Below are 15718 nucleotides of genomic sequence, written 5' to 3'. Positions count from 1 at the left end.
TGCAGGCCGCGGGGTGGCGGCGGCTGGCGCCTCGCTGCCGCCGCCACGCCGAGGGGCCCCCGAAGAGGCCGAGCGGCGGCGGCGCGACCGGCCCGGGCAGGCGCTCGAAACCCCGCCCCGAGGCGGCCCGGAGCAGCGTGAGGTGATGGTAGAGGGCATCGCGCTTTGGGCAGCGCTTGGGGCAGGCGACCTCCAGGGGGCCCTTGCAGTGCAGCTAGCTTCCTTGGTAATCGGATTACAAAACTGAACACGAAAACCCAGTAACACTCGCACCGGCAGCAGGCTGAGAGGTTCAGACTTTTATTCCAAGGCATTTCAGTGACTAGACTTCAAAGTTTTCACAACAACCGAGTGTGACGTGACGAGAGAGCAGGGGGGCCCACCTCGCAGCTGTCCCCGCTGCCGAGTGATGTTTCCGCGGCTGGGCAGAAGTAGCACCGGGCAACAGCTCCAGACTTGCTGCGGTCACCCCGGCGACACCGAGGCGATCTCTGCGGGAGGAGTTCCGTCTGACCCTCGGCCAGAAATGCGACACGCCTGCCTCCAGTCCCGTTCCCACTCACCCCTGCACCTACAGAAGCCGCTGTCTGCAAGCAAATGCGGGTTCGGCATGCCTTAGCAAATACTTGATTGAGGTTTAAACACAGAAAGATCACCGCTGTCACCGGAAGCATCCCTACCTTCAATTCCCTTTCTTTTTTTTTTTCCCGCAATTTTCTTTTGTCCCACATCTGTTTGTGTCTCTTTGCCCTCCATTTTTCCTTACTTTTTACACTCTCTTCCCCTTTCCTTTTTTAACTGTCATCCATATTCCTGGAAAACTCCTTTTTAAGCATTTATTCTCTTCTAGTCTCAGGCCTCACAACTGATAGCATCAGGATGGCCGAAATTTTTGCACAGTGAAGGCATGTAGAGAGAAAGGGAGTCTCTTTCTTTGTGCATAAAGCACTCTTGCCAAAAGGAAGCTCTAAGCTTCAAAGCTCTGTAGGTACAGAGCCTAACAAAAAGAACCTGAGAGAGTCTGAGACAAAGTCTCTTACCCCTTCCAGCAGCACAGAGGTAGATGCAGAAGTGCTTTCCGTGTGGACTGAAAGGGGAAATTTTGTGGGCAAATCCTCATCAACTCCTTATGTTGGCAGCCCTTTATGCAAAGCACTGGAGTGTTCTCATGGCTGCTGCCAGCAGGAGAACGAATCATTAACAAAGATTAGAGCAGTTGGATACCCTGGTTAGGCTATACCTGGCTTGTAGAATGGGAGCTTGACACCCATGCTAATGAATCAAGGTAGCATGCATTCCTTAGGTAGAAAAAAAAACAACAACAACAAAACCAGAATTTTGATGCAGCTAAGTGAAAGAATAGTGATTAAAAAAAAATATCCCCAAAATCCCTAAACTAGGCAGGTTCATCTTCAAAAAGGAGAAATCTAAGTTAAACATGGCAAAAGTACATTGTATCAAGAAGACATTTTTACGCTTCTCTTCATTCAGCTCTTTGCCCTGTAGTATAAGGGCCATTTGTGCGTGAAAAGTCTTGTTGGTCATCTTCATCCAAATCCAAAATGTCTGGGATATCATCTGACTCTGAAGACAGGTCTGTAATAGTGAAATCTGGAACCTGCATAGGAATGAAATTTCAATCAATTTAAAACTAAATAAATTTGTGCAGTACTCCTCACTGAAGTCAGGAAACAAAGATGCTCAGCATCTCTAGAAATCAGACCCAAAATACTGAATACAGAGTGCAGTATGCTCAGTCGCATATGAAACACAGCATTAAGACAGACCAAATACTATGCAAGATGTAGATCAGTTGCTTGGGAGACAGGATTTTATAGTAGAGATAGAACAGAGCTGAAGTTACTGGAGTGTATTTAGTGAAACTGGTGAGTGGAAAATTAAGAAAGGAAGTTTTTAAACTTACTTTGCCTTTCTTCTTTCCTTGGGAGCAATGGGCTATATACAAAGGAACCTGCCCTGAGGAGCTTGGTATGGATTGCTCTGTACTGCTCTGCCTGCCTACCACATCAGAACTTTCCTGAGAAAACAAATATCTGGAATTTGGCCTCTGTTTTAGCTGCATGTATAATATTCTGTACTGTTAGGCAGCGCCAGAGACATTAGTGGATACATGGACATTACTTCTAAAAATGTTGGCTAAGACACTTAGGAGCTTAAGTCCCAACCCTTAAGTCCCCTTAGTAGGACTTAGATTACTTAGGCACATCTGAAAAATGGGATATACTTGAGCAATTTACTCATAACCAGAAGTTTTTTGCCCCAAGTGAAAATTACTTATATCTATAGTTTGACTCATGGTTAGCTTAAATGTTGGCGATGTGACATACTTGGAGCCATGCACAGTACCAGCACATAACGCTGGCTGCATGCTGACAGGACTTTGGTTCTGCACGTACAAAGAAGCAACAACTTGAAGACACTTCTAGGAATTTGTGTCACTTAAGCTCAGTGCTCGCTGGAGAAGCAGTTTTAATCCATTCCCTAACTGCAAAACACTTTGCTTATTACTTACTTTTATGAAAGATAGTATGCAAGACAAATCTATGCTTTACCTGCTATGAAGACATGTCAGAAGAACAGAGAACACATCAAAGGATAAAGGGATTACTGTTTCAGCTACCGGGTTGTAGACAGCACTGAAGCACTGAACATGAATCACTCAGTTCCTTAGACAGTAGGTAGTCATAGGGCACCAGGAACTTAGAAATATTAATTAAAATATTAATTAAAACTGAGCTTCAGAAGAATTTAAGCAGCATTTCACCTATCAGGCATGACCACTTTTGAGAAGCTAAGCTTGATCAACATGAGATCAGTAATCTTTGTCTCCTAAAAAATCAAAAGACACTAGGAATGGGCGAAACACATCTTTCTACCAGCAACAACTATCTTGCGTCTTTCTGTTTATGGCAGTTTACCTAAAAATTTAATTACCACACTTAGAGAAATCAACAAGTTTTCCCATTATCAGCACATGACCCTGTATTTCATACTGCAGTACAAATGGGGATGTCTTAACAAGACCAAGGCCAAGTAGTCCATATGCAAATTCATTTAAAAATGTGCTCAGACAGATGGTTTAAACAAGTTGCTTTACTCCATTTTTACACTGAGCAGGACACTTGCCCATGTTCAGTAACCGTGTCTGACCAGTGATAATTTTCACTATATCCTAGGTTTAAGACACTTTCATTACTTATATCCATGTTGTTCTTACCAACAACAGGATAATCACTTTAAGTTTGTGGCTTCTTCATCTCCCTCATGCACACATTATAAGCAGCTGACTCCTTTAATGTACTAGTAAGATGTTCATAGCCATGAAAGAATTTCAAATTCGAGCATATCTGTCAGCATCAAACAGGGTTGATGTCAATATGATTTATCTCAGTTTTGAACATGCTAAATTTTATTAGAACAGCATATTCTGACATCTGCACCAGTCTTACTAAAACAATGCAAAACTCTTGGTGTTATGGGCTTACTTAGGTAAAGGACCTTCACTTCCATATCACTTTTCACAGTTGATAGGAAGTTGAAACAAAGCAGCAAGTCCATTCTTGCAACAAAGAATGAGGCCAGATAGGACTCTTCTTCCTGCCGTTTCTCTGCAAGATGCAATTAGATCATTTATACAAACTACTGCAAAACTTGCAGAATCCTTGCATGGAATAGTGCAAGACATACTTCAGTGTTTTGCTGTCTTCATATACAATATACAGGGTCATATACATATACAAACATTAATGTCAATACTAGCTTGACTTTAAATTTATCCATTTTTTTCTTGCTTCATATATTTTCAGAACTGAGCCACTAGCAATTTGAGAGATCGTTCTTATTTTGTGCACTTTCAGAACAAGCACTTACTTTTAGTCATTGAGACTGTATTATCCAAAAGAAATAAAATTTCCATCTTAATATGGAAAGAAATATTTGACAAAACACTGTGCACAATACCTCTAGCAAGCTGTTGCATGTAAGACTTTCTGATCACGCAAATGACCAACAGATCATGCTTAAAAAAATAAGTTAGATTCCATTTTCTCTTTTTAATTAGATGGCTTGGGTAAGTTTTTGGGTGGGTTTTGGTTGTTTGGTTTGGGGTTTTTTAATAAAAATAATTAATCAGTTGTTTGCAAATCTTTTCACCTATTTTACTAGCTATATAGTATTACTGCTAAGTTGCAGTTTGGAAAAGATTATTGCAAAAAAGTCAATCTTAAGGAATGGGAGAGATTCCAAAAGCTTTCCACCTTTCTTTTGTTTGAGGCAAACCAGCTATATCCCTGCAACTCCAGTCCTTATACAAAGCTTGTAATTTGGATTTGACCAATGTCTATGCTGCTATATGATGTTTGTGAAACTTTTGTACCACATGGAACTATTTACAAATGCTTATATTTAAAACTTTTGTAGCAAAGGATTATCAGCAATGATAGAATAATAGTTCTCTGTTAAATGAGCCTGGAAAGGGAAATTTCAACCAGCATGAATGATTTTTGAGTGACGTCTTAAAGAGAAACAGTAATTTTCTGAATTCTAAATAGAACCTAAATAAGCTTACCAGTGATAATTACATTAGTATTCTAACCTTTACCATCCCAATTTTTGTGTGACTAGCAGCCTTTGACACTTTGTTCCATTTCATCTACTTTATCTGTCTTGCTGCAAATAGGATCAACTATTGCCTATAATTTTCAACATACCTGGTCTCACCTTTTTTAAAAAGTTCCAGAGAGACTTCACAGCTTTCTAGCCCAAGCTACATCCTCAAAAGTGGTTTTGGACTAAGAACAAGCAAGTTTCTGTGCAGTATAGCTGAGCTGTTTGTTACAGGCAATTATAGAGAAACAGGTAAGATAGCAGGGAAAATTTATGAGCAGGCTCTGCTCTGTTCATATCTTAGCTTTTCCTCCTTCTATTTGAGAGTTTTTAGCAGTTATTAGAATGCCCTTCAGCTTCAGTCCACTGTGCCAAAAAAACCCAATGATGGCTTTGGAAGGTGTCCACATCATTCTTGCCTCCAACGGGCATTTTAATAGTCACTCTAACCGCGCTAGAGAAAAATACGAAGTTTTGTCTGTAGACCTGTAATTAAAATAGAGTCTAGGGATATACTGTACTAAATTACCAGCCAGAAGATACCCATGCAAGCTACAGTTGCAATTCAGTTTAAACATTCAGTTTAAAACAAACCAGGAACATACTGATTTGCTCTTATTCAGCCCTCTTTTCCTCCAAGGGAGGGTTCCTAATTCTATTGGGGGGGGGGGGGTAGAAACTTACACACTTTCAGGGAGGGGGCAGGATCCAAAGAAATGACGACACACAATAGCTTGATACAGGAACCCACATACAGCATTTTGGTACAACAGGCTATTAGCCCAACCATTAGGTAAGCATTTAACCAGATATTCCTCTGTCTCCAGCCACCAGTTGTAGGTCAGCTGTCAGAAGCCAAAGTAACTTTTACACAGAAGTCACCCAATAGTCCATGGTGAGGGGGAAACGATTTGAAGGTCTATGCTGATAACATTTTTCCTTGCTTTCTACTTCATCTGCTTGCTGACATTTTGTAAAGCTATCTAAGAGAGTACAAAACAGTAGTGCAGCTTAAGAAGAGAGATGTATTCTCTTGCATTAATACTAAATGGTGCTGTTTATTTCTCAGTCCTCAAAAGACAATGGACAGTTTGAGTATCTTATTTAATTGATCACCTCAGAATGAAGGCCCACAGCCTTCAGATCTTAAAATACACAAGGATAGGAGTTCCCTTCTTTCAACTGCCAGCTGCTCCCAGAGCCAATTAGTCCCACTCTGTTCCTGAGCACCTCTACAACAGTGAATGCACTCTACAACTTTGATTACAAATGGAGATAAAAAAGGATATTCTCTGGCTAGACTCATTCAATACTTAAAGTAAACAGAATTAATTGCTGAAAGAATTCCAGAAGTCTTAACTCAGCTCCTAGCTGGAAAGGAGTATCTCACCATCTCATGTTAATTTCATGTTAAACAGCCCCCTTACAAAAAGCAAGTATTTAAAGCTGGAAGTTACAGAATCTGTCTCTGTAATCCTCATTACAATTGTGTTTAATATTGTGCTTAAAACAGTCTTCCTAACACTTCTGGACCAACCCTGACTTAACAGCTAAGCAAGCCCCGTCACATTAGAAGGATAGATTACATGTAATTTGCTTTTATGCCCACATTGTACCAAGTGGAAGTATTGTTCCACGTAGCAACATGTCACTAGGTGACAAGCTTCCCCTGAACTCTATTTTTGCTTCACGCTATTTGGTGGCCTCTTTGAAAATGGTGGCCAGCATTGCTACACTAAATGATTGCAACTCAAAGATGCACAGGGTATGCATTAACACCACGGACACAACTTAGCTGGACAGCCTTAAACCAAGAAAGCTTATTTCTTAGTGACTGCAATTCTCTTCCAGGGGAGGGGTTCACAAGATTTATTGAGGAACAATTCCACCCAAGTAGCTGAGTGTTAATGTACATTAGTCACTCAAGTTCAAAAGAAGGTAAATAAACAGGTTTAAAACTGGTGTTTGGAGCTGAGGAGTGCATACTGTTTATAGGCAGCCAGCAGCCAAAGCAGGTAGCCAGCAGTCTCATGCACAGAACACCTACTGCAAAGGCAGGACAGGATTTTTTTTGTCCATAGCCTTCTCTTCTCAATATTAGAACATCCATCAGGTCACAGCTTAGGTCATCATTTAAGGTAGGCAACAGCAAGCACCAAAAAAGCAGCAATAAAGCTAAGACTGAATGGAATGATGCACAGGAACCCAAAGGGAGGAAGGAAATGCTGCAGCCATACCTTACCTATCTATACATACACACAAATACATTATCAATGCAGTCTACTTCATTTGCATTTTAAGCTTGCTTTCTGCTGGACCCAGTTTGAAGGAGTCACAGAACAGCAAGTTACATTTGTTTTAAACAGCACTGAAATGGAGACAGACTTTGGCTACTGAAGCATTTATTACTAACATACAAAATGAATTACAAAAAGATGGCTACAAAAACAACACCACCACACACAACAGCAGGCACCTGGGTACAAACAGCATGAATCTTGTATTTATACTGCATATTAAAAACAAGTATTGATAACGATTTGGTCGGTAACTGGAACAGGCTCTCCAGGGAAGTGGTCACAGCCCCAAGCCTGTCAGAGTTCAAGGAGCATCCGGACGATGCTCTTAGTCATATGGTTTAGTTTTAGGTAGTCCTGCGAGGAGCAGGGAGTGGGACTCGATGATCCTTATGGGTCCCTTCCAACTTGAGACATTCTATGATTCTCTGGTCAGGTTACTATATTATACAATAGTAAAGTTTATATAGTTAACACTGTCACAGCATTTAAGTAACTCCAACTGACTTGTTCAGAAACCCCACTTTCAGCTTCGGAATTCTGCACTTGCAGAACTTTTGTCATGAATTGTGTAGCAGTAGAATTTGAGACAGTCAGATCCATAATAATCAAACACGTGATTTGCACCAAACAAGGAATTTAGCATACTTAGCTAGACTGCAGAGCTTTTAAAGGCATTTCATAGTAGGTAAGGCTTTTATGTCATTCTGGTACAGATTGAGCAACAAATCAGATGATTTTAGCTATGGTAGGTTTCATTTAGACTATAATAAGCATGGTGAGGTTTCTTAACTTGACAGACAAACAAGGCATCTTGACAACAGTAAGCTGCCAATATTTAGGCACTCAAGACAGTTTGAGTTTTTGGAGTGTCTTAACTACACAGGACAATACAGCCCATGTGTAAGCATGTCCTCTCTGTATCATTCCCCTACTCATATGTTTATGGATTCTTCTCCAAGGCTGTTTTGACAGTTACACTTGGTAAGGCCACTTGTTTGGTCAGTCAGCAGAGTACACGCATGCTATGCAGTTTATTCAATAGTGTGTTCAGGCTGTTTGTCTTTCTGGCTGGAAATTTTCTCCCCTTCACCTTTGCTCTCAGCTTGCTGAATGCCAGGCAGTTGTGGGTAAAAGGGACCTACCAGCCAGTTGAGCGGCGTGTTGTTAACAAGATAATCCATCACATCATCCAGAGACTCCTTCATTTTCTTCAGCTGCCCTTTGCTAGTGGTAAGAAAGCTGTCTGATAATTCTTGGAGGGAGGATGCTGACCAAAAGCTCTGGTAGACATCACCAGCCATTGACCCAACACTGTAAACCTGATCCTGCACATTCTGTGGCAGCCCCTGTAGGCTTGAGACCAGTGTGAGGCAGGTGGTCTGAAGCTGCTGAGTGAGGCTCCGTGCAATAGCTAGAGTTCTTGACTCAATATGCTGGAAACAAAAAGCATAACAGCACATTAGTACCTCTTTATGACTGTAGCAGCTTTATGTTGCTTAAGATACATAAAGCAGCAAAGTACAGAGGGTGTAAGCAAAATAAAGCTATAGAAGATAGTAAAACAGGTCTTAAGTCTGAAGAGTCAGAGACTTGAAAGTACTCGCTATTTCTTCAATGCTCAAGTACTTTGTGGAATAGAAACATTGGTAGCTTCTACCCAGCGACAGATAAACAAGCTCTTGTTTCAACTCTGGATAACAAATCACAGCAGGTAAGTATATTCTAATCAATGAATCACTGTTTAAAGCTACGTATAAGACTCAGTGAGTCTGTGTCTAAGACTGCTTTATGCTGACAAACTGTTATTTCTGGTCTGGCCACATAATGTAAGCGAGTCCTAGCTGATCCAGATATGGATACCCCAACACAGGTTCACACGCCAAACAGGATAAGCACTCTCTTGAAGGGAGAACAAACCCCAGAGTGTTTGCAGGAAGTAGCCTCTTTTAACAGTTTGGGTGTCCCCTACTTTTCATAGCAGTCACTAATCAGCTGCCCTGAGCTTTAGCATTCAGATTTCACATTGGCACATAAGCTTCTGTGCTGTTAGGATGCTGCATGCTTTGGGGACTGTTAGTTTGCCATTACCTTGGCAGTATACAATCCATTTATTTCTGGTTTACGTTTACATCTATTTACCTCAGCGCTATGCAGTTCATCACCATCATTTTGGCCTGAATTTTTCTTCCATTCTACCCAGGATTGATAAAGCTTTTCCTGAGCATCAAGAAGTTTCTGATTGGCACTATTCATGTTCTTTCTGGCATACTCGATCTGAAATAACAGCCAAATAAGGAAGTAAAGCAAAGAGTCCAAACAGTTCCATTAGAGCTACGCTACCTTACCTGCTCTGTAATTTCCTTTTTAAATACTTTTAAAGTTCAGTATAAAAGACTTTCGGGAATATAAGAGTGTGTTCCTTCTCCTCAAAGAGGAGAAAACTGGAAGCAGTTTTGAGATGTTGTGTAGTGTATCCCTCTGCCTCAGCTTTTTCCCCCGCCCCCACTAGCAGCCTACACAAGGATTTGAAAGTGTATAGAAGGCCATGACTCTATGCACAGTTTGTCCTGTACATAGACATACATTGTTAGGATAAGACTACTGAAGTACCCAGGAACACTCAGAGATACCCACAGCAAGAAGAGCAAGCCCATAAAGAATCTGACATTTTATTAACAAAAAGGACTTAAAGGACTGAAGTGTTTCTACATTGCAAGACACTTTCTTCACTGAATGAAGTCTGTATCAAACCCAGCACTCTAAAACAGGAATAGCATTTTAAACATGTCACTTCTGTTTCTGCAGTGCTTAAAATTACAAGCAATTGCTGGTTAGTTTACAAAGCCTGATTTAGGACCTTTCCTGAATGGTGGTGAAAAGCTCTGAATGGGAAGTGCTTTATATCTAGAAAATGCATTTAGTCCAAGAGCACAATTCCAGTTTTCCTATTCCTCTTTTGGCTGTTTTCTGCACTCTAAAACTATGCCAATATTTGCTTTTTGTACCTCAAGTGAAAGCTTAAACTTACCAGACTAACAGTGTGGTGGAGCTGCAAGATTGTCTCCTGGCTTTTCTGTTTAGCATCTCTAACTTTGTTTAAGGCTTGTTGGTAGGCACGTGTGCGGACCTTTGAAGACAGGGATCCTAGTCTGACGTAGTAGCTTAGCTTCTGAACTCCAACTTCAAAACCTTCAACTTTTGCAGCTTCTTTCTCTAGGTATGTAGAAAGGAAGCAAATTGACCACTGGAAGAAAACTTAAGAGGTCTGAGGCAGTTTTATTTGCTTCATAACTGCTGAATAGTAGCCCTTACTTTCAGTCTGCTTCCCCACAAAGAAGATGCTATTACAACCAGCAAGGCAAAAGGCAGTTTGGGAAGCATGTGCTCCCTCCCCAGTATGAGTAAGTAATAAATAGATGTTTGCCTGTTTCTCTCCAATACGAGCATTCCAACAAAATCAAACCTTGAATTGGTCTTACCTAGTTCTGCTTCTGTAAGTGGGAGATACTGGTCTACAAGGGTCTCCGATTTAGTGAGAGCACTGTCCACTCCACTGCTCACCATTTGCACCACACGACTTCCCAGGACAGTGTTAATGCTGCCATTGACAACTGACTTGGTCATTTCTACGCTGTCTTGCATTGCTTCTTTAGTCTTGCCCACAACTCCAGTGATCGTGTGAGCAACAGTTTCCTTGGCACCAGTCACAGTGGTTGTTACAGCTTCTCTGGCTCCAACAACTACATCCTTGGCATTGGCAACAACCTGCCATAGGAAACATGTTGATTCGCTAAATATTTTCTAGTGAGAGCTGCATAATCCAGAAAATATAAATTTATGCTAAAGTTTGTACAACTATCAGTTACCTAGGAGAAATTCTGCCCTGAAAACATATGTACAAGACAAAACATAATATGACTGCCATGCAGCCTTCAGCTCAAAAACACTTCAGTGAATGTAATCCAGGCACTATTTGCTTCACACTGAGCAGGAAAGAGACAAGAAAAAAAAAGAAAAAAATGCCACCAGTGAACAGCAGCTATAGATAGATGTGTCAAATGGCGGGCAAATTAAAAAAAAAAAAAAAAAACTAAGAAAAAGAAAGAGAGGCTTAATGGCCTCCCAAAGGCAACAAACAATTCTACAGAAATACCTTTCACATCCTTATTGCTTCTGAGCTGTGCTTTAGACATGGCTTATTGAAATCTGTCTCCCTGTATTTTTAGTGGTAATAGAGAAGAGGAAGGGTGTATAGTTCTTCTGCTTAGTCTATGTACATGGAAGGAACTTACCTTGTCAGTGGGTTGATTCAGTATAGGCAGTCTCTCTTCAATTTTGTCTAGACCTATACACGCATAGTTGTTGGCAACTACAACTATAAAAGAAATTACAATAGTTCATTTTAATTTGTTTGGGTTTTTTTTTCCTTAGTATAACTCCTGTTGAGAATTTCTCTTGTAACAGAGCTCATGCAACAATGCTCTTGAAGTAGTTTCCTCCACTTTTCAGGAGATTTGAGCCAGCAAAGCCCAAGAACAACGCAGGTTTACAGTGCCAAAAAAAAAGCTCACTTGCAGGCAGAGAAAATCCATTCGATACTTTACAAGTAACTGTTAGAACAAGCTGAAGCACCTGGCCTTCTGCCACTTCATGAAACCAGGCTTCTGGTTACAACAGCCTTGTGACACTGCTGCCAAATTTAACCGCAAGTTGTTCTCAGCAAGAGAAAGTAAAAAAGTAGCATTTTAAACCAGGTGAAAGGTGAGGAAGGTGTTGAGCAAGAGACTACGCAACATCTCGCATATCAAGAGGAGTCAGTTTAGTATTACGAAAGCTGGAAACTACTTTGGCTCTGGATTTTTTTTGTTGTTGTTAAATCATACCCATCTGTAATGAGTTATTCAACAAGCCAGGCAACAGGTTCAGTCAGCTACCTGAAACAGCACTCCAGACCAGCACAACCATGCTAAACTGTAAGCGCATCTGGATAGACAAAGCAATCGGTTGAATTAAAGTTAACTCCATCTTTGCCTTACTTTGTGGTTCCAGTTTCTGGATGATAGGCATAGCACTTGTCATGGCTACTGAAGTAATCGTCTTCACTCCTTTCTCTGCTATCTCACATACTGACTTCAGATAAGGATGGTTATCCTTTGTGGTAATGTAAGCTGTGGACACCATGTCATAGGTGGAGCTCACCAAGGGAAGGTTGACAACCCTTGATACAATGTTCTGTTTAAAAGAGAAACAGGTTAGTTGACTCCTATTTTTCTGAAGTAGACATGAAAACTCTGGGGCTAACTCAGATGTACCTGCTGTGGATCAATTGCTGCCAATGCCATTTTTCAGGTCTTGAATCTTACACAGCCTGTGAAAGAAACATATCTGAGTTACGGCATCCTCATATCCACTCCACCTAATCAGACTTTGAAACCAACAACCCTTTTGTAATCAACCCCATTGATCAAGGGGATTAGGATGTTCATTCTTGCATACAGGAATTACATTTTATTGTAACAATTTATAAATCCAAAACTTAGTTTCCCAATTACTTTGTTTGGTTTAGGCAACACAAGTAAGGCACATACAAGAAACAGGCTCTGAGGTACAGCAGTTCACTGCAGAATTACCAAAGAGTTACCAACTGATGGATTAATTTGTTTTTCTAGAGGAAAGAAACACACTTGGGCTTATCTGTTGAGCCAGGACAAAAAAACACTAGCCAACAAGTCACAAAAATTCTAGTTTAGGATGTCTAAGTCAGATGAAGAATCCACCACCAATATCTTTAATCAGATTAGATCTTCTGTTAGCATAAGGGAATGAAGTTTGAAATTTGAGTCATCACTGCTGTCCAAATCTCGAAAACACATAGCAGATTGAAGTGACCTCAGCTCAATTCTCGCAAGTCATTCCACTAAACTCACAGAGTTTATTATCTCTAATGCCATGCCTGATGCCCATGCAAGGCATTTAGCATTCCTCTAACACAGAGCACAGGACTTTTCCACTGCAGAAAGTAACTCTCCTTTAAGCTAATTTAGACTTACTTATTACCCATCCCATGCTGAAACAGGCTGCAGACACCAGTCATTCAACAAGCCTACGCTACACAATTATTTTCCAACATGTATTCCCATGGAGAAAAAGGTAGCAGCTCTCCCCATATGAACCCTGTAAAAGGAGTGGGGCATTGCAATACCACATAAGGAGAACGCACAGAAGTGCACTGTCATCCTATGCATGCATGCAGGCGGAACTAGATCTGCAAGAAGCACTTTTTGCATTGATGGTTTCATGTGACCCTTAAGTTCCAGAAAAACCTGCATAAATGAAAGCAACAGAAAGGCAAGCCAGAAGTCAGCCCTCAAAAGGACTGTGGTTTTCAAGGCTTTCTGCTATGTTTCTTAAAAAGCCAACAGCTGCTTTCTTTCTCATATGTATGACAGTATCAGGAGTGTGTTAATATTCTGCCTGGGGTCAAGTAAAACCTTTCCCCATTACATAATGGGGAACAAGGACAAAGGCATGCTGTTAACATTTTACAGGCATATTTGCACATATTAACACACACGTGCCATAAGGTAATGCCTGTAATGAGATTAACCACTGTACATGGAACATACAAGCAGGTAATAGACAAGGGTTACAACAGTAACAGAGAAGTTTTCCTTCCACCTATCAAGTATTGAAATACACCCAGAAACATGTTATGTTTCTCACATAGCATTACAAGTCAGATTACTTAAGAGTACAACTTAATTTCACTTTGAACCTCAAAGCATACTGTAGAACAGGAGAAGAGGCTAACCCTGCAGAATCTGGCCTCTGAAGGAAGAAGGGCCCTTTATAAGGTTTATTCACTATTTGCAATGTGTCCCAAAAGATCCAGCCACACATTGCACGGATTTGAATTTTAGTCACTAAAATAAGAGAGTTAAGTCTGTGAAGTTATTCCTGCTCGTCAAGACAGGGAAGATCGCATGGATCTTGTGGAGTTTAAGAGATCCCTTGAATAGTTTCAGCTCTGGCGAAAGCGAGATCCACTTCAGTGGAGCAAGTAAGCGAGATGCCCGAATCAAAGCCCACGGTACAAAAGCGTTTCGGAGACAGCAAAAGATCCTCAAGAGGAAAGTGAATAAACTAAGCCACGAATTTCTTTTCTACTTTCCCCCCTCGCTACGGAAAGAAGTTAAAGACCAACAAGCAGCACCAAGAGCCACGCAGAGGACTCAAGGAGCTTGCCCCGGCTAACCGCGGTGCCCAAGGGAGGAAGCCGTCCCAGTTTTCAGGTGCCACGACGGACCTCGCCAGCGATGGGGCAGACCAGTGCCTCTCCCGGGGCCGGACAAGCATCTCGGGACTCTCTGCTCCCGGGAGTGCCCCGAGCGGCCTACCGAAACACACCGGGATTTGGGCCGGGGGGACCGCAGGGGCGATGACGGAGGCAGCGGGGGCGGCCCCGCGGCGAGCTGCAGACGGAGCCGGAGCCCCCGCCCGCTCCGCCGGCAGGCTCCACCATATTGCGGAGTCAGCCCCGCGGGGCGAGCGGGCGGCGAGCGCTCCCTCCGCCGCCGCCGCCCACCGCGGCCGGCGAGAGCCGGCTCGGAGCGCCGCGGAGCGGCCGTACTCACCCGGGGAGGAAGGGAGGGGGGGAGAGAGAGAGAGAGAGAGAACGCGAACCGGAACCGCCGCCGCCGACTGGCGAGGCCCGGCCTCGCCCCGCTATTTATAAGGAGCGCCCGCCGCCGGCCGCCAGCTCTCTCGCGAGAGGAGGGAGCGTCACCGCCGCCGCACGTCACCGCCGGGCGCGGGCGCGGCGGAGCGTGACTGGGCGGGCGGCGAGGAACATGGTGTCTGCCATTCCCGTCCAGCAGCTGAGCAGGCGGGGGAGCGTCATCCAAGAAAAGAAATATTCGTAAAGGGAACTCTTGTTCCACTGATCCTTCAGAAGACCAGTTCTAAGTACGTTAATGCAAACACAAAGGCCAGAAAGAGTGGTTGATGCAGGCTTTCAGATGAGGCATGTAGGCCCACCAGTGGCCTAGCCAGGAACAGACAGGTTACAAACAAAATGCTGCCTCCCTTCTCTCATTAAATTCTTTCAGCTCATCTAGTTGGGAAGAAAACGAGGCAAGAGATTTGTCTATGTTGGTCTTAAATTAATCACCTCTCTTCCTTCGCCCAGCACCTCCTAACCAGGACTTGTCCCACGTGGGGCTGGAACACGGGATGAACTGAAACTGGGGCCAGCCGCCTCTGAGACTGCCACACAGCCGCCCATCCCAAAGTGAGCTTCGCACTCGGACAGGCAGATGAGCCTCCAGTCTTCTCCAGTGCTACAGGTTCAGTTCAGTATGCTCCCAGATAATTGTCTCAGCACATTTAAACATGCATTTGGTATGCTGTAACTTTCATAATTCCAAAGGTGCACTTCACTTTTAACCTATAAACAAATGAGATGCACGTCACAGTTAAGGATATCAAAATGGCAGAGAAAAATAGTTGTGGACAAAGGTCCTGTCATGGTTTAACCCCAGCCAGCAACTAAGCACCACGCAGCCGCTCACTTACTCCCCTCCACCCAGTGGGATGGGGGAGAGAATTGGGGGGGGGGGGGGAAGAAAACTCATGGGTTGAGATAAGAACAGTTTAATAGGACAGAAAGGAAGAAAATAATAATAACAACAATAATAAAATGACAATAATAATAATAAAAGAATTATAATATACAAAACAAGTGATGCACAATGCAACTGCTCACCATTTGCCAACCGATGCCCAGTTAGTTC

At 42.6% G+C, this 15718-nt stretch overlaps 1 protein-coding gene across 2 annotated transcripts; it reads right to left on the bottom strand.

Annotated features, from left to right (window-relative positions):
* Positions 1–284: 284 nt before the first annotated feature.
* Positions 285–14702, bottom strand: PLIN2 (perilipin 2). 2 transcript variants are annotated; one of them, XM_030005709.1, is made up of 9 exons: positions 14561–14701; positions 12239–12294; positions 11963–12158; positions 11219–11301; positions 10406–10691; positions 9955–10139; positions 9066–9200; positions 8069–8359; positions 285–1618 (listed from the first exon to the last, which is right to left on the bottom strand). In XM_030005709.1, the coding sequence occupies exons 2-9, from the start codon at positions 12266–12268 to the stop codon at positions 1484–1486; spliced, it is 1341 nt and encodes a 446-aa protein (XP_029861569.1). In that variant the 5' UTR covers positions 12269–12294; positions 14561–14701; the 3' UTR covers positions 285–1483. The 2 variants fall into 2 exon arrangements, with proteins under 2 accessions (XP_029861569.1, XP_029861570.1); XM_030005710.2 differs by lacking the exon at positions 285–1618 and having other exon boundaries at positions 7012–8359; positions 14561–14702.
* Positions 14703–15718: the final 1016 nt, after the last annotated feature.

This window comes from Aquila chrysaetos, chromosome Z (assembly GCF_900496995.4).
Source record: "Aquila chrysaetos chrysaetos chromosome Z, bAquChr1.4, whole genome shotgun sequence".
NCBI classification, from domain to species: Eukaryota; Metazoa; Chordata; class Aves; order Accipitriformes; family Accipitridae; genus Aquila; species Aquila chrysaetos.
The sequence above is the reverse complement of the archived record's forward strand: the minus strand, read 5'-3'. Positions and strand labels throughout refer to the sequence as shown.